At 41.5% G+C, this 24,801-nt stretch overlaps 1 protein-coding gene across 2 annotated transcripts in view; it reads right to left on the bottom strand.

Moving 5' to 3' along the window:
* The window catches only part of dock1 (dedicator of cytokinesis 1), a 480,313-nt gene that overhangs the window by 100,147 nt on the left and 355,365 nt on the right, over positions 1 to 24,801 (bottom strand). For both annotated transcript variants that reach the window (XR_014602336.1, XM_084079253.1), the window contains exons 32-39: positions 23,571 to 23,629; positions 21,391 to 21,539; positions 19,550 to 19,635; positions 17,939 to 18,095; positions 15,715 to 15,755; positions 15,056 to 15,146; positions 3,495 to 3,614; positions 1,055 to 1,144 (exon numbers count right to left, since the gene is read on the bottom strand). Coding sequence is in view for 1 of the 2 variants with exons in the window: in XM_084079253.1 (XP_083935379.1) it covers positions 1,055 to 1,144; positions 3,495 to 3,614; positions 15,056 to 15,146; positions 15,715 to 15,755; positions 17,939 to 18,095; positions 19,550 to 19,635; positions 21,391 to 21,539; positions 23,571 to 23,629 (793 nt within the window). In the remaining variant the exon portion in view is untranslated. The remainder of the gene's footprint in view (positions 1 to 1,054; positions 1,145 to 3,494; positions 3,615 to 15,055; positions 15,147 to 15,714; positions 15,756 to 17,938; positions 18,096 to 19,549; positions 19,636 to 21,390; positions 21,540 to 23,570; positions 23,630 to 24,801) is intronic.

Raw genomic sequence — 24,801 nt, 5'->3', positions numbered from 1 at the left:
AAGGCAAAGTTCAGAGAAACTATAAACAAGGGTAAACACGGATGGGACCGTGTGGAGCTGCTAGTGTCTAGCCAAACAATACACTGCCTAGACAGAGTGGAAGAGGGGGGAATATATAGGAGTGGACTAAGGAGGAACAGGTGTGTAAAGTTAATAGGCTGGAGATGAGGATCTCTGGGGCGCGGGTCTGTCTGTCTGTCTGTCTGTCTGTCTGTCTAACTTGACTTTCAGGATTACAATTTTATTTTTAATTAGATTCTAATCTACTGTATAATAAAACATGCTGCTGTATTTGTAATTGCCCTTCCTCCCCAATCTGTTTTTCCTTGAGAATGACTATTTGGATCTTGCATGCATTTTAATTTCTTTGACAAGGCTCTGAGTACAGGAATTCCAATGCCTGCAATTGCTGTATTGCAAGCAACTCTAGGTAAAACTTTTTTTTTTCTTCAGGGGGAAATGCTTGTCCATGTACACGTATTGATCAGAGATAAGATTTTCCGGGGAGGATTTATAAACCACACACTGTGGAGGTGGTGTGGAATGGAACTTTTAACCCATTAAGGCCTGAGCCTGATTCTACAAGATGTCCTCCAAAGCCTAACTAGTTTGAAAAAAAAACCCCTGTGTTTCTATATCAGTGGTTCTCAAACTTTTTCATGTGAAGGACCCCCAAAATTATGTATTTGGTCGCGAACCCCCATCTCAAAATATGTTGTTCGAACCCCCATCTCAAAATATGTTGTTCCAGGGAGCCACGGAAGCAAAGATTTGAGTTACAAATGTTCGCCTAAAAATATATATATAAAGATTTGCAAAATTGTTCATGATTTAAAAAAAAATAGCAGATCTACAAGCTCGTAGCGCGGCACTCGATGCCGCGCTATGAGCTTGTATATCTGCTATTTTTGAATAGCCAAAGAAATCTTAAAATGACACACGGATGCGTTCCCGGTCTTAATGTGTTAATTACACTTCCGACTCTAATTGCTTCCCTGACGTGCTTCATCGCGTGGATTTTCTGCAAGAGAATATAACACTGAGCACTACTTACCAAGGACGCGCTTAGCTGCTCAAAGTCAAACATCTCATTCTCGTACTGCTCTGCCAGCTCCTTCCCCAGGATAATGGCCTCCTCCCACATCTGTTGGAGAGACAACCCCAAAAAAGACCGTCAAGACCTTGAGCCTCTCATCCACGACTCACGTCACTCACACTAAGTACCAGGAAGTGCAACCGTAAAGTTAACAAGACATTTCTCGGAGTAGACACTCTCTGAGTGAAGTTAAAAGGTTGGGTAAGTGATATATTTTTTCTTAAAATAAGCATCATAGTGCCCTATATTCCGACTCTATATTACTCATTGCTGTTAGAGGAGGTCTTCAACGTTTTTCAGGCAAAGATCTCTTAGTTGAGAGAGAGATGAATCATTATGTTGCAGATTAAACCTTTTCATAGATTTCATAGATAGCTTAGACTTAGACATTGATAGCACTGTCAGCAGTGTTGGATTCATGTTGTATTTTCAGACAGTTAACCACTCAAACCCTCAATACTTAGAAAACGTGTACTTGATCTGCTCTTTTTCTCCGTACAACAAACCTCCTTGCCGAAAACGAGGCGTTGTGAGCTTGTAGATCTGCTATTTTCGGCTAATGTTCCCCTCAGAAAAGGAATTCTATGGTTCAATTGGTTACTAATAAAAAACATTTAGTGGCCCCCCTGTAGTAACTCTGAGGACCACCTAGGGCGGAGTCGGACTCGGCGTTGAGATGAGAACCGGACCATTAGACATTCAGTTCATGCACGGCTCACAACGTCAGACCAAATACAGGAGGTTCAGTGCAACCTAAATTAATAATACACACTTTAGCCCCAGGGTTCCCTATAACTTCTCCATGAAGGAGCCCCAAATAGCCACAGCCTCTGGCCGGCGAGCGGACCCCCATTGCGAAATGGCCTAAATGAAAATAGCTCTTTAAGTGTGTTGATGATACTTAAAGTAAAGTGATCAATGGGGCATAGTCATAAGTCATAGACACACCATAGAAAACTGATCTCACAGGCAGTGGGTGGAACGTTTTACTTAAGTAAAAGTATCATACCCTAATGTAGAAATAGTCTGTTACAAGTAGACGTTTGGTCTTCAAAATTTTCTTGAGTAAAAGTACAAAAGTATTGACATAAAAATATACTTAAAGTACCAAAAGTTAAAGAACTCATTAAGCAGAAGGTCCCATTCTTTTCACAAGTTTTCGAATGTGTAAAATGTATTAAAACCCAGTGAAAATAGCAGATCTAAGTTCACAAAGCATCGCAAAGCGGCTATTTTCAAATTGGCAAATATATCTATCTACATAGACATGGGGATACAAAGCTACAAAATGGCCCGGGCGGGTACCATTGAAGCCAATGAAAAGGCATGGGGAAAATAACACAGGGAACAGGACACCGGTTAATGGCAAGTATGTATTTGTTTGTCTAGCATTCACACTTGACCACCCTGTCATTGAAACACTGGAAAAAGTTGAGGCCAGGTTAACTTTGACTGATTATTTGTAGGTTGTTGATTTCCTACACCAGGACATAGGGAGGAGGAGCAGATGAGAGCTTGGGAGGAGGAGGTGAACTTCTCTGCAAAATGCAAAGGACACTGGGAAAAATGAGAGGTAGTTTGTCAAAGCGTGCGCTGGCTGGGTGGTCAGACGGGACACCTGACTCGGCCCATTTAAGGAAAGAAGATCAGATGATGTAAAAAAAGGGGGATCGTTTACATCCCGTGTTCGGTGCGAGCGGAAATAAAAGGGAAAAGTGCTGTTCAGCAACTCCTGCACAACACCTTACACCTGCCTTCTCTCTGCCAGAGGAGGATTTAATACAGCTGACAAGGGGCCAATAATAGTATCCTCAGCTTCCTAGTGGACCAATCACATGTCCTGGTAATGAAACACGAATGTGTGCGTGTTTTCCTTTAAAATTAAAGATGTGTGTGTGTGTGTGTGTGTGTGTGTGTGTGTGTGTGTGTGTGTGTGTGTGTGTGTGTGTGTGTGTGTGTGTGTGCGTGCGTGCGTGCGTGCGTGCGTGCGTGCGTGCGTGCGTGCGTGCGTGTGTGTGTGTGTGTAAGGTAAAAGTATCCATATTGCAATGAATGTAGACATACTCTGTAAGTAAGTGAGTAAAAGTACAAAAGTATTGGCTTCAAAATGTACTTAAAGTACCAAAAGTAGAAAGTACTCATTATGCAAAATGTCCCATTTCACAAGTTTTCAAATGTATACTTCCCACCCACCCCAGAATAGGAATGCTATAGTGTTCAAGTTGTTAATACAAAAAAGAAGGAAAACAAAGTTCCTGTCACAAAGATTTTACAACCCCCCTGTAGTAACTCTGAAAACCTTGGACCCCCTGTTGAAGACCCATGCTGTATGCTAAATCTGGCCCCCCTTCTATCCAACAGGATCCGTTGAGAACTCTAAGCTGTACAGTGTACATACCTTGCCCTTGTCAAAGTAGTTGATAATCTGCTGGTAGAGCTGGTCCTTGAGCTGGCATTGCGTGGTGGCCTGGTAGCCGTCTCTCTGGGTCAGGTGAGCAGCGCAGGCCTCCTCCGACCACTGCGGAAAACAACACATCACAGCCAGCATGACCACCTATATACGTATTGATTCTCAGACTTTTTAAAATTATAAATTGGCCTTTAGGCCACGTCGTATACCCCTATGGTTCCATTTCAAGCCGTTCAGAAATCCATTGAGTGTTGTCTTCTATCTAACATCAAATACTGCATGTGAGAGCCATTTGAGAATTCGATACAACCCGGCCTGCTCTGGCAGCCACTCACTGCGGAGAGACAGACGTGTTGTGGAGTTGTTTCAACATGGAGTATTGGAGCAGAGTGCTGTACTAGACAGGAGGGATTTCAGAAAAAAGGCCTTCTATAAGGAGGTTAGAGGCATTTGGGGGTAAAAGTTGGGAACCAGGCCATTTTACATAATTCAAGGGTGCTGAATCAGAAAAACACGGTTCCCAAGCAAAATTCTTAGTGCTTAACCTCCTAATTTGCATATCAAAATGGCTGCCGATTTTGAAGTATTTCTTAAATAACTCTATAACAAAGCAATCAAATCTGACAAATAAAGTGTATATATTTATATTCTGAGGGTCAGACAATGTGTGGAAGGTATTTATAATGTAATATATGTAAATAAATGTAAATAATGTAAATAAATATGCAAATTAGAGGCCACTATTACAGAAAACGGTTTCGTACTTAAAGTGATTCATCCGCATCCCCCTTATTTTATTTTATTTCTACTTATCTGTATTTTTACCATCCTTAAGACATCTAAAATACATATTTAGATCATGGAAAAATCCTGGTACATTTGGCCCCTGATGACCAAAAAATAAATTGCCCCCATGTATAACTCACCCCCAGAATGAGTTAGAGCCACAGAACTGGTACTGATAACTGAACACAAACTACTTTCAACACAACTATATAGAGTGGGATGGGGATGGCTATAGTTACACTTAGACGGCCAACAGGGACTAGCTGAAATGTATTAAGCCCCGCCCCTCTGTGTTCCTATTGGCTGGGCTTTAAACAGCCATAACTCCAATTCCCAGCATCGAAAACCTATGAAACTTCCTAGATGCGCTTAGAGGCTTGTGTCCCCCCCCCCCCACCCCCGATGGGCCCTGCCTAGTACAGCCTAGTCCAGCCTATTACTGCCTAGTCCTAGGACTAGGCTAGACCTGGGTGTACTAGGCTTTACTGTACTAGACTCTGCTGGGCTCTAATAGTCTGTTTTCAGCTCTAGCAGGCTTTGCTAGGCTGTACTTGGCTTTATTAGGCTATAGAAGGCAGTACTTTACTTTGGCCTACAAATGTTCATGCAAAACTATTGGTGGTGCACACACAAACTATTGCCCGTGTACACAGTGGTTAATCCCAATGGTCTGAGTATCTACAGGGCTGACAAGGGACTAGCACAGCCTAGTTCAACCTAATAGAGCCTAGTACAACCTAGTCTTAACTAGTCCAGTCTGTTCCATGCTAGTATAGCCTATATCGCCGTCCCCTAGTCTGTTCCATCAAAAGGCTGGACTAGGCTAGACCTGGGTGTACTAGGCTTTGATGTTGTAGTCTCTACTGGTCTCTAATAGACTGTTTTAAATTCCAGTAGGCTGTGCTGGTCTGTACAATGCTATATTAGGCTGTACAAGGCAGATCTGTACTATGGTCTACAAAGGTTCATGCAAAACTATTGATCGTGCACACACAAGCTATTGCCCGTGTTCACAGTGGTTAGTCCCAATGGTCTGAGTATCTACAGGGCTGACAAGAGCCCAGCACAGCCTAATAGAGCCTATAGTCTAGTACATCCTAGTACAGCCTAATCTATCCTAGTCCAGCCTTATCAGTCCTAGCATAGCCTTGTACCCCCTCCCCTATTCTGTTCTCCCAAAAGGCTGGACTAGTCATGGGTGTACTAGGTTGTACTATACTAGACTCTACTGGTCTATAATAGGCTGTTTTAAGCTCTAGTAGGCTGTGCTAGGCTGTACTAGGCTCTATTAGGCTGTGCAAGGCAGATCTGTACTATGGTCTACAAAGGTTCATGCAAAACTATTGCTCGTGCACACACAAGCTATTGCCCGTGTACACAGTGGTTAGTCCCTATGGGTTGAGGATCTACAGGGCTGACAAGAGCCTAGCACAGCCTAATAGAGCCTAGTATAGTCTAGTACATCCTAGTACAGCCTAATCTATCCTAGTCCAGCCTTATCAGTCCTAGCATAGCCTTGTACCCCCTCCCCTATTCTGTTCTCCCAAAAGGCTGGACTAGTCATGGGTGTACTAGGTTGTACTATACTAGACTCTACTGGGCTCTAATGGTCTGCTTTCAGCTCTAGCAGCCGTTGCTAGGCTTTACTGGGCTCTATTAGGCTATAGAAGGCAGTACTTTACTTTGGCCTACAAATGTTCATGCAAAACTATTTCTTGTGCACACACAAGCTATTGCCCGTGTACACAGTGGTTAGTCCCTATGGGTTGAGGATCTACAGGGCGGACAAGAGCCTAGTACAGCCTAATAGAGCCTATTAGAGTCTAGTACAGCCTATTACAACCTAGTCTAGCCTAGTCCGGCCTGTTCCATGCTAGTATAGCCTATACCACCCTCCCCTAGTCTGTTCTCCCAAAAGGCTGGACTAGTCTTGGATGTACTAGGCTGTACAGTACTAGACTCTACTGGTCTCTAATAGGCTTTTTAGCGGCTCTAGCCGCTCTATACCTGACTTTGTCCGTGTGCGTCAACGTTCTGATTGGTCAGGTGCGTCAACAAAGTGATTGGTCAAGCTTCACGCGACACATGGCTATAAACACATTATAAACACATATCAATGACAAAATGTATCAAAGGCGCCGCTACCTTCACACAGGGTGTGATTTTTTAATCTCTAGTAGGCTTTGCTAGGCTGTACTAGGCAGATCTGTACTATGGTCTACAAAGGTTCATGCAAAACTATTGCTCGTGCACACACAAGCTATGGCCTGTGTACACAGTGGTTAGTCCCTATGGTCTGAGTATCTACAGGGCTGACAAGGGACTAGTAAAGCCTAATAGAGAGTATTAGAGTCTAGTACAACATAGTACAACCTACTCTAGCCTAGTCCAACCTGTTCCATGCTAGTATAGCCTATAGAAATGATTTCATGTGCATGCCATAAGCAATGCACAACACGTCGTTGCAAATGCCGGAAATCTGGGTTACGATGCACAGCCATGTGTGCATGTCAGCAACGGAGTGATGATCAACCTCCTTGTATGAATGTGGTCTAGTGTCTAGACTTTCGTTCAACAATGGCCAATACAGTATCTTTAGAGTACTAAACCGTTATCTGTTATGGGGGCCGCTATTTTGCATATTTCGGAGTAGGCTGATTATTATATTATATTATCATATTATATTACTTACAAATTCTTTACTCACATTGTAGAAAATGTATATAGACACTTCATTTGTCAATTTTGCTTGCCTGGCCACAGAGTTATTGAAGATAAAGGTGCGAATTTGCCAATTTGGCAGCCATTCAGATATGCAGATTAGAAGGTCAAAAACTAAACATTTAGCATGGGGAAAAAGTATGTATTTTAGATGTCCTAAGGATGGCAAAAATACAGATAATTAGGAACAAAATAAGGGGGATGCACCTTTTGCACCGTTTGAGTACTACGGTACATCATTTTATGTAATAGTGGCCTCTAATTTGCATATTTATTTACATTTATTACATTACAAATATCTTCCACACATTGTATGACCCTCAGAACATAAATATATACACTTTATTTGTCAGATTTGCTTGCTTTGTTATAGAGTTGTTTAAGAAATACTTCAAAATCGTCAGCCATTTTGATATGCAAATTAGGAGGTTAAGCACTAAGAATTTTGCTTGGGAACCGTGTTTTTCTGATTCAGCACCCTTGAATTATGTAAAATGGCCTGGTTCCCGACTTTTACCCCCAAATGCCTCTAACAATCACATATTTCAGAAATCCCACCGGTCTATACATTAATACGGTGGTGATACACAAACTTTTCCTGGCTAATGTTTGCTTGCTGCCCAGTGTGTGAATCATCAGAGTGTCCCCAGAGGACAGAGCAGCTCCACTGGCAGCTCCTCCATACTGTTAATGTCCGTTACCAAAACCACATCACATACTATTGATTCAGCCAGCAAGCACAGCCATAATTCATTTCAATATCTACTGGATTCTGCAAGAAAACAAGAGCAAAGAGCATATATATATATATATATATATATATATATATATACTGTATATACTGTATGCTATTTACTTACATTTATAACCGAGCATATAGTATATCATTGCTGTCGCAGAAAACCTTGTATCTCCACGTTTCACACTTTTTTCATAAACTAATGTCCTGCTTTGTGCCCATGCACAAAAGAAGGGGAAAATAGTCGATCTACAAGGTTACACGTGTCACTTCATACAAGGTTCCCCCCAGCAACGATATACTGTATATACATGCTCTTTACTTACATTTATTACATAATATACAGTATACTATGTATCTATACATTCAGGAATACCTGCTGTGCTGTGTGTATAAATGTATGCATGAATACATGTCCGTATGTCTGTCCTTGGTAATATCTGGAGAAGCGCTCATGCAATTGACTACAATTGCATGAGCGCGTGTGTGTGTGGCTGAGGACCTGAGGGAGTGCGTGTGTGTGTCGTGTGTGAAGTAGATCGGATCAACGGTTCTCAAGAACACTCCAAGTGCCAGCCAGCACCGCCGGGGGCCAAGGAAACGGCCCCGCACTGAACTGACACATGTTTCCGAACGGGAATCGCACTAAGCATACATAATACACGGGGCGGCAGTGGCACAGGAGGGTAGAGCAGCAGTCCCCACAAGTATAGGAACGTCTGAACAAACAGGCCCTATCTCAGCTCTGCGCATAAAACGTTGTAATGTGATATGTGATGCCTCTCGAACTATGACTGGTGGCCTATTCTATTCTATAGGAGCTGTGTGTAGTATTGTAAACGTATTGTGTGATCCGTCTGTGTATCGTGTATTTATGTGTTGTGACTTTTGTGGCTGCTGGGCGCAAAATGAATTTCCGCCAAGGACAAATAAAGCATCTATCATTGCACATTCGACTCTCATTCTATGTATATGCTCCTTGCACATTGAGTGTGACATTGCTGCTATTGATTACATGTCTACAGCTTTATGCACATTACCTGCACTGTTAGATAAGTGTATATGCACATTATCTGCACACTTCTGGAACCGCTGCACGTTGATAAGCTAATGCTTAGATCCTATTTTTTTTTCTCACCATATATATTTCTTCTCTTACTTAACCCATTAAGATCTGAGGCCGATTCTACACATGTCTTCTATATCCCGACAGTTTTCTGGTGCTCAAACTTTTTCATGTCAAGGACCCCCAAAATGATATGTATTTGGCCGCGGACCCCCAACTCAAAATGTTTTATTCCAGGGACCCCCAGAAGCAAAGAATAGAGTTAAAAATGCTCGCTTTAAACAATATATATTCAAAGATTTGCACACATTTTCACGATTTTTCAAAAATAGCAGATCTACAAGCTCATAGCGCGGCACCGAGTGCCGCGCTATGAGCTTGTATATCTGCTATTTTTTGAAAAATCGTGAAAATGTGTGCCAAAGTGTAACATAATGCTTTTTTAGCTCAAATGAAAAAGTGACACAGATGCGTTCCAGGTCTTAATGGGTTAATATATTACTACATTTAGAATGTTCCACAAAAAAACAATCCCAACAACATTTCAATGCTCGTGCTCGTATAAGTTAGTGAAAAAATAAAACCGTCTTGATTCTCTTGATTCTATTCATACTGTATAATGCTGTCTATATGAGAACCGAGAGGCGGTTCAAAGGGTTCAAATTTGCTGAGCCTTCACTCCATCCTGCTGTGTTTTTCCACGCCACACAGAGAATAATGAGTATCCTGAGTGGCTGGCAAATAAAGGCCCGGCTCGGCGAACGAGGAAGGGCGGACATTCTGATTGGCCGACGCCTTTTACCCTCCTACTATAGCGGAGGCCTGTCAGCCCTGATTCATTACCGGCGTACCGCCGTGTCGTAATTGACATCCAAGCGCGAGGCGGGCGAACGGCACGAAGACGGCCCCGCCACCGGTGGTGTTAAGTAACTAAGTACATTTACTCAAGTAAGTACAATTTTGAGGTGTTTTTTTTTACTTTACTGGAGTATTTCCAGTTTTCTGTACTTTTGCTTCTACTCCACTACATCTCAGAGACAAATATTACTCCACTACAATTATTTGAAAACTTTAGTTACTAGTTACTTTGCAGATATAAATTATTATATTAACATACATTAACCACTTTAGCCCTATTTTATACCTAGGCTATTTGAAAACAGCCGATCTACAAGCTCACAACGCGTCGCGATGCGACGTGTTGTGAGCTTGTAGATCTGCTATTTTCAAACGTTTTAGTACGTTTACTTTTGGTACTTTAAGTATATTTTGATGCCAACACTTTGGTACTTACCGGTACTCAAGTAACATTTTGAACACAGGGCCTTTTACTTATAACAGAGTATTTTAATATATTGTGGTATTGCTACTTCTACTTAAGTCAAATATCCGAGTACTTCTTCCACCACTGTGCCCTCCACGCTCAACATACAACCGCCGAGTGTTAATTTAACTCAGACAGCAAATACAAATGGAACCAATTGTATGCTGTGGGAGTTACCGCCCCATGTCGCTGTAAATGGTACAGCCGGGGACATTTACATATGACATGGGGGGGACGAGGGGGGGTGATAAAAAGTAATTGCTCTGCACTTTCGCGGCCGTGAAAAGAATGTCGGGGCGGACGCCCGGGCTTCGCCTATTGATTCTATTACACGGCGGCGGCTCTTGGCCCGCGGCGGCACGTAAGCGGTTAAGAAATAAAAGGAGATCCATTTTATTCAGGAGTGGCCATGCAGTGATCCAGACAGCGTCGATAGAGCGAGCTTTTCTAACCCATTAAGACCGGGAACGCATCTGTGTAATTTTTATTGATTTCTTTGGCTTTTGGAAAAATAGCAGATCTACAAGCTCATAGATCTGCTATTTTTGAAAAATTGTGAAAATGCGTGCAAATATTTGAATATATATATTTTTTAAAGCTAATATTTTAACTCAATTCTTTGCCTCTGGGGGATTCTACAAATGTCTTCTAAACAGTTTTTTGAAAAAACTTGCTATATGGTGGTTCTCAAACTTTTTTTCATGTCAAGGACCCCCAAAATGCTATGTATTTGGCCACGGACCCCCATCTCAAAATATGTTGTTCCAGGGACCCCCAGAAGCAAATATTTGAGTTTTTGAAAAAATAATCTATATTCAAATATTTGCACACATTTTCAAGATTTTTCAAAAATAGCAGATCTACAAGCTCATAGCACGGCACTCGGTGCCACGCTATGAGCTTGTAGATCTGCTATTTTTTAATAGCCAAAGAAAAAAAAATGACAGATGCGTTCCCGGCATTAATGGGTTAAAATGCTGACACATCACTATAGCGGCCCTATATGTATATAGTGCTTTTATAATTCAACCATCTTTTTTACAAAGAAGGCCTTATCACACTCCCAAGGCTCCCTATTTATGAAAATAATGAATGACAAGATGGACGGGACGCGCACGCTACGCCGGGTTGGACGCTTACACTGAATCACGCCAAGTCATCGTTCACGGAAGGGAACCGCTTTGCAAAGACCACATGACACAGCTTATTGAAGAGGAAAGGCTTTGACCGGGGTCCGTGATGGAATAAAATCAATCTAATTTTGTATGTGTGTGCGTGTGTGTGCGTGTGCGTGTGCGTGTGTGTCTCTCTGTCTCTGTCTGAGAGCACTGTAACATATGGGCACGCCACAGCTGGCGGAAGATTGGTGAAATTAACCCATTAATACCTGAAGCTGATTCTGCAAATGTCCCAACAGTTTAAAAAAAAATGTATGTTGCTATAATATCAGTGGTTCTCAAACTTTTTCATAATTGTCAAGGACCCCCAAAATTATATGAATTTGGACGCAAATATTTGAGTTAAAAAAAATGTGCCCGCGCTACGAGCTTGTATATCTGCTATTTTTGAATAGCCAAAGTGTAAAATAATGCATTTCTTTAGCTCAAATCAAAAAATGACAGAAGCGTTCCCGGTCTTAATGGGTTACTTAGAATAATAACACAACGAACAACAACAACAACAATTTTTGACAAGTGCTGTGGTGACTATTTTCTGTGTGGGGGAAAAAATATATAAGTTGAATGCAAAGTGTTCAGCTATTTTATGCAAACACGGATGAGAGGCGAGTGAGAAGCGATTTTTGAATGAAAGCCAAAAGGGAAATCACTCCAATATCTGTGTACTGCTTCAGGAACCCAGGTAGTGGGAAATGTACAGTGTCTGCACTTTATTTGTATTTTTTTGTTGTTGCCATTTTAACATTTTTATTTGGATGGTGGCATATAGCATAGCGTAAGGTTTGACAGCAACACCACCGCGAGCCTGGATCAACCAATGCGGTATCATTTTCAGAAGACGTTTTTATTTATTTTTATTCCAGATTCAAGCAACCATATTGTCGCATATTGAAACCTTGTATATGTCCAAATCTGCTACTTTTCAAGGAAATGGAAAAAAAAAACGTGTTCCAATGGACAGTTATTATTTAGTCACAAGCTCTTTAATACTTGTCATCGGTTCAATATTTATAAAACCCAGAGACACACACTTTCACCTTAAAGGTATTTTCCAAAAATAGCAAAAACAGCAGATCCACAAGCTCACGACGTGTTGCGATGCGTCGTGTTGTGAGCTTGTGGACTGGCTAGTTTTGCTGCTTTTGCGTGACACTCTTGTACATTAAAGTAGGACATTAATTTACCCCCCAAAAAAATCACCAAAAAATTGAGATACAAGGTTTCTTTCCGACAGCAACGATATCCAAGCAAGGAGATACCATATACCAGGGGTCTTCAACAGGGGGTCCGGGACCCCTAGGGGTTCCTCAGAGCTACTATAGGGGGTCCGCCAAATCTTTGTGTGATAGGATTTAGTTTTTTTTACATTAACCACTTGAACCCTAGAATTCCTTTTCTGAGGGGAACATTAGCCGAAAATAGCAGATCTACAAGCTCTCAACGCTTGTAGAGGCTATAGGTGTAGAGGGAAAAAATAGCAGACTAAGTAAAAAAAAAACTTTAATCTGAAACACAATGTTATACAATATAGAGAAGGGGGTCCTGCTTCATCTCTCTCTCAGCTAGGGGGTCGTTGAAGACCCCGGCCATATACTGTACTGTACTATATACAATATGCGATCCATGTTGGATGTCACAGTGGAAGGCGAGGGTCACAACACAATCTGTCTCGCTGCAGTCATACTGTACACTTCTATAGATACCAAGGGAGCAGGCCCTAAAGAATGTCAGTCAGTGGTGCTCTAACTTTTTCATGTCAAGGACCCCCAAAATGATATGTATTTAGCCATGGACCCCATCTCAACATATGTTTTTCCATGCACCCCAAGGAGCACAGATCAGAGTTAAAAATGTTCGCTTTAAAACATATATATATTCAAAGATTTGCAAAACAATCAAGCAGACCTACAAGCTCATTTTTTTTTACATTTATGTTAATGTATTGACCTTGGCACCCATACTTTTTCTAAATTTGGTGCAGATGGGGAAAAAGGAGAAGATCTAGTATAGCGCCCTGGGGGCTCTTTACTGAGTATATAGGGTTTATGTCGTTGCTGTTGGGCAGAAACCTCCATATTTTAACTTTTTTTCCACAAAATACAGTTTCAGTTAGTTTTTTCTTCAGTTCAGAAAGTTTTTTTCAATTTTATTTTTTGTTATTTAGTTACTTTTCGTTAACCACAATAACCTTGCCCTGATACAAAAGATACAAAGGAAGAAGGCTCTATAAAGGTGTCACAGCGACCAGCTTTCCTGCCAACTCAAAGCAAAGGCATCTGGCGAGGCATCACCATCATGACTCCAGTACAAATGACTCCAGTTCGTCCCAGACACTGACAATAGGGGCCACTTGATGTTCCCGCGAATATCTGTCTGAACATCGTGTAACTTTCACATGGCACGCCTTCACCTCACAGCTTTTCATTATTAGTTTTTTATTTTTCTATTTATCAGCCTCAGGCCTTTCATAGAGCAGGATCAGATAGGGGGCCATTTTGCCATCGGTCGGCCCTTTTTTCGAGGTAAAGAAAAGAAAAGAAAAGAGAAAAAAAAGATGCTGTTCTCTAGCCTTGTCAAAGGGGTCATCGCCCTTCTCCTGGTACTATGGGATTAGCCCATTAAGACCTGGAACGCATCTGTGTCACTTTAGATTGCTTTGGCTATTCAAAAATAGCAGATATACAAGCTCATAGCGCGGCACCGAGTGCCGCGCTATGAGCTTGTAGATCTGCTATTTTTGAAAAATCTTGAATTCTTTTTTGTTAGATTAAAAAAAAAAAAAATGTTAGGATTTCGATTTTTTTAAAGAATCGCCTCAGGTCTTAAAGGGTTAGAGGAGGAGGAGGGTGGGCCTGTCTCTCTACCAAGCACACTGTGTTCCTGTTGCACACTGGAATTCATATGTACAGTACGTGTCGTTGCTGTCGGGTTTTCAAAAATAAAAAAATAAATCTGTGTTCCAATGGATCCAATGTACTGTAGTTATTAACCCTTTAACCCGGGAACACATATGTGTGTCATTTTAGATTGTAGATCTGCGCTTGTAAATCTTCTATTTAAAAAAAAAAGTGAACATTTTGTTCCAGGGACCTACAGAAGCAAAGATCTGAGTTTCAAATGTTTGTTTTAAAAAATACATATATTCAAATATTTGCTAAATATTTTTCAAAAATAGCAGATCTACAAGCTCATAGCGCGGCACTCTCAGACTCACAGACTTTCACATGTTTAAAATGTCTAAAATAGCTATTTGTGTTCACAATGCAACAAGTTCTGAGCTTGTATGATGTTGATGTAAAGCAGGGGTCTTCAACGTTTTCAGGCCAAGGACCCCCTAGCTGAGAGAGAGATGAAGCAGGGACCCCCTCTATGTTGTATAACATTTTGTTTCAGATTGAACTTTTTTTGTTTACTTGGTCTGTTTTTTTTCCCCTCTACACCTATACCTCTTTGCCAAAAATAGCCCGATCTGCAAGCTCACAACGCCTCGCAGCGCGAGGCGTTGTGAGCTTTTAGATCTGCTATTTTTTGGCTAAAGCCCTCCTCAGGAAAAGGGATGCTAGGGTTCAAGTGGTTACGGTAAAAAAAAAAGTTCCCATCACACAAATATTTGGCGGACCCCCTGTAGTAACTCTGATTACCCCCTAGGGGTCCCGGACCCCCTGTTGAAGACCCCTGATGTAAAGTATAGTAATACAAACCTGTGTGTGTGTGTGTGTGTGTGTGCGTGCCTACCTTCAGCAGCTTGGCGTGCAGCAGCAGGGTGTAGGCAGCCTCGGTGTAGTTGTCACACTCCTTGTGGAGGTCACACAGCTTGTACAGGTAGCTGGAGGTGGGGGGGGGGGGGGGGGGGCAGCACAAAGGATTCATGGGTCATGCTGCCCGGCTGGAGGGCCCTTATACATAGAGTTAACTCTGACAGAAAATGACGCCTCTCGACAGCCCCTTAAAACCCTTCCGAGATGGAAACGTCTGGCCCCCTGCTTCCATTGTGCCATTGTATAAAAAACATCTCCGGGGATTCGGCTGAGGAATAAAGGATTTGGTTTGGAGTCGTTGAATGGGGGTGGGGCGGGGGGCAAGACTTTGTTTAACTACTTAAACCACATCTACTATTTTCCAAAAATCTAGATGGGGGGGGTCGGTTGCCAAATACATATTAATTTAAAAAGAACCACTGCTCAAAAACAGTTAGAAAATAAAGTTTATTTTTGGCTTATTTTCATAGAGCACTTGTCGCTTGTTTCTCTCGCAAAATCTGGCAACGCTGGCCACTAGTTGACGTAATTTTATCCTAAACATATTCATGCAACGCAGCTGTCGTCTTACTATGTTGCAAAATACAAGATGACTGCCATATAGATTGAATGCACATAAAAAAACAGACAACTTACCGAATGTACATCTCCTCCCTCTCGATCTCCTTGTAGAAGTTCTATGGGAAAAAAAGAGGGCTGATTAAAAATGTTGTTGCAACTCGATTTCGGCCTGGCCCGAAAACATCGGGTAGGGTCGGGTTCGGGCAGAATTTGAGAACTCTAATCAGAATATAGCTATATAGCTATTTAACACTTTTTTTTGTACAAAAACAAATTATCCCTTTAAAAGAAGTCTCCAGAGTTTTCTGTGCTGCTGCTACACAGTAGTAAGACATCAAACGTCTCTCCAGGGCACTGCGGTAAAAAAAGTCAATTTTTCCACAGGCCCTGGCATGGCAACGCAGTCAATATGTCTCAGTCAGACTAAATGTTGAATATAATCGCAGGTAGCTCAGGCCCCCCCACCCCTTTTCAACCCATTTATTTTGGGCTCTGCACGCAGCCAACAGTACAGACTATTGACCTTTTCCCCGTTCCCAGATGAAATGTCATCTCACAAAAGAGAGGGCCTCCCAGGTGAGTCTCTTGGAGATAATACCCTTTAATGCATTCTGACATGGGGAAGGTGTCCGTTTATTGTCTCGTCGGCGGCGCGGTGTGTCACCCGGTATTATGTCCCACTTTTATTGACAGCAATTGCATATTGTCGCTGTCGGGCGCAAACCGTGTATGTCCAAATCCATTCCTTTTTATTCTAATTTATTTTTTAAACAGTGAAAAATAGCCGATCTACAAGCTCACAACGCGGTGCTCACTCTTGCATTCATTTACGAAAGAAAACATAAAAAGTTGAAACGTGGGGATACAAAGTTTCTGCCCGATTGCAGTGATAAAAAACAATGCCTTGCGGCGGGGGCTTGTAAAGCCTCAGGAATACTGAAGTGTGTGAGTGGCAAAAACAGCAGATCTACAAGCTCAAAACGCATTGCACTGTTGACACATTGCGAGCTTGCTATCTATTGGATCTGCTATCTTTGCTGTGTCACACCAGTGTGTGTAAATCAGGCTCGGTGTTCTATAATGACCTGTCAATAACGGCTGTCCAAAGCATTGACACAAGCAATCCCCACGTCAGTTTGTATTATTCTAAGTGTTTGTATGTGTGTGTGTATTCATAGCTACTTGCTGCGTATTGGCGGTGTTGTTGTACCGGTGTTTTTAGCTCATTTTTAGGCGGTGCTGAAGCACAATCTGCAACCTGTGGGCCAGAGCCCACTGGTGGCCCCCAAATAATTGCCAAAACACTAAGATTTTTATGATGATATGACATTAATATTTAATGCTTTAACCCGTTCAATCCGGGAACGCATCTGTGTCATTTTAGATATGTTTTGGCTATTCAAAAATAGCAGATATACAAGCTCATAGCACAGCACCGAGTGCCGCGCTATGAGCTTGTAGATCTGCTATTTTTGAATAGCCAAAGACATAGAAAATGACAGAGATGCGTTTCCGGATTGAATGGATGAGTTTTCATTGTCATACCGCTAAATAAGAACTTAAAGTATACTATTTTAACTCCATTGATGGACTGAACTAAATTAGAATTACATTTAAACAATGTTTAGCCAGAACTTTAATCTTTCAACTGAGATCTACAAGCTCACGACCCACACACAGAACACATCGCAGCATAAGTTAGGCATTAGGGCTCTAAGGGCCTCTCTAAAGGTCTGACCCTAGTAAAAAAACACCCCCCTGTGCTGTTGAAATGAGAAGGCGTGTGTCAGTTCTTAACAGATTTGATTTCATAGACTAAAACTATGACGGAAAATGTTCGTCGACTACCTTTTTTCACTGACGAAAACCAAATAAAAAACGAAAATATAAACTAACCTATTATGATTAAAACTATGACTAAATATAATGACAATTTCGTCAACAAATAAAAACTAGACAAAAATGTTTGGGAGGGACTAATGGAGAAGAGATCCAGTAGAACTAAGACTAGTCATCATGGTTGCGCGCGGGTAAAATAGCTGATCTACAAGCTCACAACGCGTCGCGCTGCGACGCGTTGTGAGCTTGTAGATCAGCTATTTTCGGCATGCTGCTAAGTGAAAATCTGCCATTTCGATGCCATTTCAGTCGACTGAATCAACTGTAGATTTAGTCGACTAAAACTAGACTAAAACTAAAACATTTCAGATGACTCAAATATGACTAAAACTAAACAAAACTTTATTCAAAGACTATGACTAAATCAAAATTTGCTGTCAAAATCAACACTGGTTCTTACCAGCACGTTGACGGTGCAGCTCATGCGGTTCTCTTTGTTCTCGTCGTGCATGATGGTCCGGTAGTCCAGCAGCCTCTCCAGCAGACGCACCACCAGCGTCACGAAGTTCTCGCCGCTCTTGGCCAGGTACATGTGCTTCCTGCAGTGCTCCAGCAAGCTGCAATACGCACAGGGAGAGGGAGGCAAGAAAAAAAACACAGTGGTGGAACAGAAGTACTGACTTATTTTTTTGACTGTAGAAATACTCTGTTACGTAAGTAAAAGTCTGGTATTCTTGAATAAGAATACAAAAGTATTGGCATCAAAATATACGTATGCATGTACAGTATGTCCCATTTCAAAAGTTTGTCGTGTATAAAAGTCTTTTGAAAACAGCAGATCTACGAGCTCACAATGCGTCGCTATGCGTGTGAGTTTGCCAGTTTGTTGGCAGGGTATGGGACAGTAGTAAAAAAATAAAAATAATTCAAAGCGTCACTGATTGTAATTATCTCTTAAAAATGTTTTAACCATACTGTACATTTTTAACCATTTTTAAGTATCTGTGCCGTTATTCATGTCTTCACTGTTTTGCCTGATTCACTGCCTTTTTTGCTAGTATATATATATTTTTTTTCTTTATGTTGCTTTATGCTTTTGCTTTTCTTTTATTCTTCGTTAAATTATTTGTACCTTTCCCGTAAAGCACTTGTGCTTTATTCTTGCTCTGTAAAGCACTTTGAGCTGCATTTCATGTCATGAAAGGTGCTATGCAAATAAAGTTTATTATTATTATTATTATTATCATAAAACAAGCGTTTTACTTGTGAGGACCTCACAATGTCGATGTCGTATTATTATCAGACATTTTGTCTCTCACAAGTACAGTAATACAAGCACGCACAAGCACACGCGCACACACACACACACACACACACACACACACACACACACACACACACACACACACACACACACACACACACACACACACACACACACACACACACACAGGAAGAAAAAAAAACACATTGAGCCAAACAGAGCATGCTGGCATTTGACTGAGAGCTTGAGAGCATGTGGAGGTGTTGTGATCATGGGTGCCACACTGTGATTATTTTTGCCTCGTTCTTCTCATGTCGCAATTAGCATTATCTAACTTGTCAGCGGCTCAGGCGGTAATCCAGGCCATTAACCCCTTAAAACCGGGGAAAGCGTCCCGTGTCATTTTTTAGCATTTTATAGCAATATTTTAACCACTTTTAACCATTATTTTATACTTTGGCTATTAAAAAAAATAGCAGATATACAAGCTCATAGCGCGGCACCGAGTGCCGCGCTATGAGCTTGTAGATCTGCTATTTTTGAAAAATCGTGAAAATGTGTGCAAATCTTTGAATAATATTTTCAAAGCGAAACATTTTAACTAAAATCTTTGCTTCTGGGGGGTCCCTGGAACGAAATATTTTCAGATGGGGTCCGCGGACCAAATACATATAATTTTAGGGGTCCTTCATATGAAAAAGGATGTGAGCAACACTCATATAGCAACATACGTTTTTTTCAGAAAACTGTTAGAAGACATTTTGTAGAATCGAACCTCAGGTCTTTAATGGGTTAATCAGCACTTACATTTTCTGAAAGAGAACTTTGTACTGCTCGTCTCCGCGGCCCCCCTCCACCTCGTGATCCAGCTTGGTGATGATCTCGTTCTCAAACTGCAATTAGACAGAGCAGCCGTAAATAATCAGCCCCGGCTAATTTTTCAATTCATTAACGCCGTCTCTCTCTCTTCTCTTCTCTCTCTCTTCTCTCACACTCGCTGTGTTTCTGTATCACAGCATCCAGTACTCTGATTTATTGACTTAACCACTTGAACTCCCTGGCCTGTATCCATATTCTGTGAGGAACTTTAGACAAAAAATAGCAGATCTACAATCTCACAACGCGACACGTTGTGAGCTTGGGGGAAAAAAAGCAATCAAGTAAAGAGCCCGACTCATGTCCAGTTTACTAAAGTTGTCTAAGCCATTGGTTCTCAAAGTGGGGTCCGGGGACCCCCAGGGGTCCTTGGGGGGGTTCCAAGGGGTCCCCAGCAAAAGTGGTTAATATAGCATCACAATCATTGTATCTACTTTATCCATTTATATATTGGTTATTCAAAAACAGCAGATATACAAGATCAGAGTGCCGCGCTATACTGTATGAGCTTGCAGATCTGCTATTTTTCTAAAATATTGAACATTTTTAACACAAATCTTTGCTTCTGAGGGTCCCTGGCACAACATATTTTCAAATGGGGGTCCACGATCAAATATTTATCAATTTGGGGGTCCTTGACATTAAAAAGTTTGAGAACCACTGGTCTAAGCCGTCTCTCCTCTCTCTTATATCTCCCTCACTCTCTGTGTATCTCTCGTCTGCATCCAGTTGGTGGAGGAAGTACTCAGATGTTTTTACTTCAGTAAAAGTATCAATAAAACAATATACAAATACACAGCTACAAGTAAAAGGCCTGTGATCAAAATCTTACTTGAGTAAAAAGTGCAAAAGCAGTGCCGTCCTGGAAATGTAAAAAGGTGTGAGAAGCCCATGTATGGGAACAAGACATCATGCAGGTCAGTGACTATAATGTGACTCTTCCTCTCCTTTCCACTGAGATAAAGACCTTGTGATAGTGATCCTATGCATCTTATCAGCATGATGCTTATCAGCGGTCTAACTGATACGCTATCTATCAGCAGTCATTTATCACTGGACCCCAGCACTCTGCTGCTCGCTACTGGTCCAGCATTACAATTACCACAGAATAATGTGTAATTAACTCGCCTTAAAAAAGTCTTTAAAGGGATAGTTCATCATCAATTTGAAAGCCGGCAGCAGTTCCGGTAGGAGACACAAAGGAGACTTTGTGTCTTATTTTCTATCAATTACACAACCCACGAAGCCTTGAATTCGTGGATATTTTTTTGTTTTCCCGCTTCTCTACACTCTCCTATCCGGAGAATGAAACATATCGTTGCCCACAACTTGTAGCACTGCAATTTGTTTAACGTTTCGAAAGTGAAACTGCCTAAGTGTGTCAGTGGGTTTTATAAATATTGAACCTTATCTAGTCACCAGCTTGTGACTAGATAATACGTACATTGGATATATTGGAAGACAGCAATTCCTGAAAAGTTTCTGAAATGTTTTGGACACCCGGCTGCTAAGAGGTAGTAATGTAAATGCCCCAATAATGACTTTAAAAAAAAAGGTTAGGAGAGGTTAGGCATAGCATTCAATATTATACAGTTATAGTTGAGTTGACGGTCCGCATTTCATTATGTAAATAACGTCATATAACTGCACCGGTTACGGAGGCACATCGGAATTTCGGAAGTCTCTGCCCAGTCGAATTTCACACAGCGAACCCCCCTTATGCCTCAACGCCTGGCAACCCAAGTCATTCTGATCGCCATGGTGACACCGACCCGCTGGAAGCTGCACGTGAAGTGGAACTCGCACTGCATCATGTCGAAGAAGATGGGGATGGTGGCTTTGCGCAGCTCGATCTCGGGGACGAGTGTCATCTCCAGGATGGGACCCACCATCTCCGGGATGAACTTGATCTTGTGTGGGCCTGGTGTAAGATAGAGCAAGATGTGAAGTAAAGACACACATCAATACACTAAACATTTATGAAACAGACATGCTTAAAACTTTATCCCCTACAGCAGTGGTTCTCAAACTTTTTCATGTCAAGGACCCCCAAATTGACACTTATGTGGACTTATTTTTATGTGATAAAATAAGCCAGGGACCCCCATAAGAGATGATTTTTACAGCTCTAGCCGTAAAAAATGATATCAAGGACCCCCAGTTTGACATGCATTAAGGCTACGGACCCCCATTTAATGGACTTTCTATCCCTGGGACCCCAATTTATATTGTAACATCAATGTTAATTTAACTCTGAGAGTGTACAAATGGAACCAAATGGACCCGTCAGGGTCCATTTGGTTCCATTTGTACACTCTCTGAGTTACAGACCCATAAGGGTCCATTTGGTTCCTATCCATCATTTAGCTGGGGACCCCCTGGAACCCCCTCAAGTACCCCTGGGGGTCCCCGGACCCCACTTTGAGAACCAATGCCCTACAGCAAGGTACTGTGAGGTATGAGCTGTCCTTTTACTGGGCATTAAAACACTAAGATAATAAAATGAACTGCGTATAATCTCGCTCTCTGAGGTTGATGACTTGCAATCAAATGTTTCAGTATAAAAAGTTAAATAAAATTGACCCTACATAATAATTGGACAGAGATTTGTAATTCTTTATCAGAGATAATGGAGGAAAACGTAGAACCAAGTTTATCCCTTCATTGCCAAAGAACAAGATGTTCTGGCACCCTATTGGCTGGAACCACTCTCTCTCAAATGGAACCAAATGGACCCGTAAGGGTACATTTGGTTCCATTTGTACACTCTCCGGGGATTGTACAGTGTACAGTACTTATACAAATCTTATCAAATAGGGTCCGTGGCCTAATGAATATCAGCATCAGTGTTTTAGCTCAAATCTTTGCTTCTAGGGGTCCCTGGAACAAAAATATTTTCAGATGGGGTCGGCGGTCAAATAAATATAATTTTGGGGGTCCTTGACATGAAAATGTTTGAGAACCACTGATATAGCAATATAGCAGTTTTTCAGAAAACTGTTTTAAAAAATGGATTTAGAAGACATTTGTAGGTCTTTAATGGGTTAAACTGAAGAGCTCTAATTGGAGTAAGTGGAAGTTGCGACCCAACTTCGACCTAAAAGGAACGTGTGGGTGCACACACACACACACACACACACACACACACACCAACCAAACATTTCCCACAATGGTCCTCTCTCTCTCTCCCCACAATCTCCTGTGTCACACGACTCGCTGAGGCCTCGAACACGAGTCAACATAAAAACCAATTAGCACTTCGCCCGTCTATTCTTAGACGCTTTTTCGTTCCCCGCGTTAAGACAGCGTGATTACAGCCAGAACATTTAGCCCCTTCAACCCTGGTCCGCATCCGTCTAATTTTTTGATTTATTTGGGTTATTAAAAAAAGTAGCAGATATACAAGTTCATAGCGCGGCACTGAGTGTCGCGCTATGAGCTTGTAGATCTGCTATTTTTGAAAAATCGTGAAAATGTATCTTTGAATATATATATTTTTAAGCGAACGTTTGTCAAATATTTTGTTCCAGGGACCCGCAGAAGCAAAGATTTGAGTTACAAATGATCACTTTAAAAATATATATATTCAAAGATTTGCACAAATGTTCAAGATCTTTCAAAAATAGCAGATCTACAAGCTCGTCGGTGCCGCGACATATCTGCTATTTTTGAATAGCCAAAGTATAAATTAATGGTTTAAGTGGTTACACATACGCGTTCCCGGTTTTAATGGGTTAGAGGGAACAGGATCAAACAAAATGGAACATCCAGAAAGCAACACGTTTTTTAACGTGTTAATGAGCGTGGGGGTATTTCTGGAGGTCTGATTAGTGAGACCCGGTCGCGGGAATTAATTCAGCCAGAAAATAATAATAATAATAATCTGTAGACGGGTGCTAGCATGCAGTGGTGGAAGAAGTAACTGTTTGAAGGAGAAGGTGGGGTACGTTACCTAGATTGTACCACATATCCCTGATTTCAAAGCCAATCTGTCTCCTCATGTCCTGGTACCTGAAACGCAAAACAAACATGGATGTCATTGTTACAATTACAGCAATTTAGGCATTTAGCAGACAATCTTATTCAGAGTGACATACAAGTGTTTATTGAACAGGTAAAATCACATACATACATTGCACAGAGAACTGTGAAAAATGGCACCTGTATAAATAACATGCTATCTAACGGGCGAGCCAATGGCTCAGGGAAATGAGCAGTTGCTGTGCTACGGAAAGGATAACTTAAAGTCTGAAGAGGAAAAGTGAAATCTATGATAGGGGTTTGGGGGCCTTTAACCCAACTCTTAAGGGACGTTGACGTGTCGGACATACAGTAGGTGGACAGTGACAGTTTCACTTTCAAAACCTTTGCATCATGCATGTCACACAAACAGAATGCGATGTGTTTTGTTGATACAACACGTTTTTTTCCTATCCACAAATCCACCATTTAACTTCCACAATCCACATGATGAAAACCATTAGTGTTGTGTGCCACATTCTGTTTGTGTGACATGCATGATGCAAAGGTTTTGAACGTGAAACTGGTCAAAGTCACTGGCCACCTACTGTATGCTTCAAAAGGATGATAATGGAAGTACCTCAACTGCTGTGACTTTATGCACTTTGTTGGACGCTGTTGCATTTGGGTGAGCGTGTTCAAAAGCAATATGTTAAAACATTACCAGATCTACAAGCTCACAAGACGCCGCAATGCAACACGTTTTGAGCTTTAATTTGTCGTACAACAAAGTATATTCTGTAGGGATTAAGTGTGTAAGGAAATGTCAACAACACAGCAGAGATAACGGGTAAATGAAGTTAAAAACCATATGCAAATTCATGATGACCCAAATCCGAGAGGCAGGTCTTAACCTTCTGACCTCTTGTGTTGGGGTCTTGGTTCAAAATACGTGCAAAAAATACTGAATTCCCCATCGTCCACAAAACAGCAAAACCCAACAAGCCGTGAACTCATGTTTGCTTGAGCAGAACACAGCGCTTTAATGTCCACCTGACAACCGGGACAAAAGATTGTGACAAGAAAACCTTTTTCAATTACCTAAAGCGGAGCAGAATCTGTCTTGTGTACACGGTTACTTTGAATAGATGCTTTTACCGCATTGTTTCTCAAAGTGAGGTCCGGGGACCCCTAGTTGTCCTTGAGGGGGTTCCAGTGGATCC

This window comes from Gymnoscopelus microlampas, assembly GCF_963454915.1.
Source record: "Gymnoscopelus microlampas genome assembly, chromosome: 14".
NCBI lineage: Eukaryota > Metazoa > Chordata > Actinopteri > Myctophiformes > Myctophidae > Gymnoscopelus > Gymnoscopelus microlampas.
The sequence above is the reverse complement of the archived record's forward strand: the minus strand, read 5'-3'. Positions and strand labels throughout refer to the sequence as shown.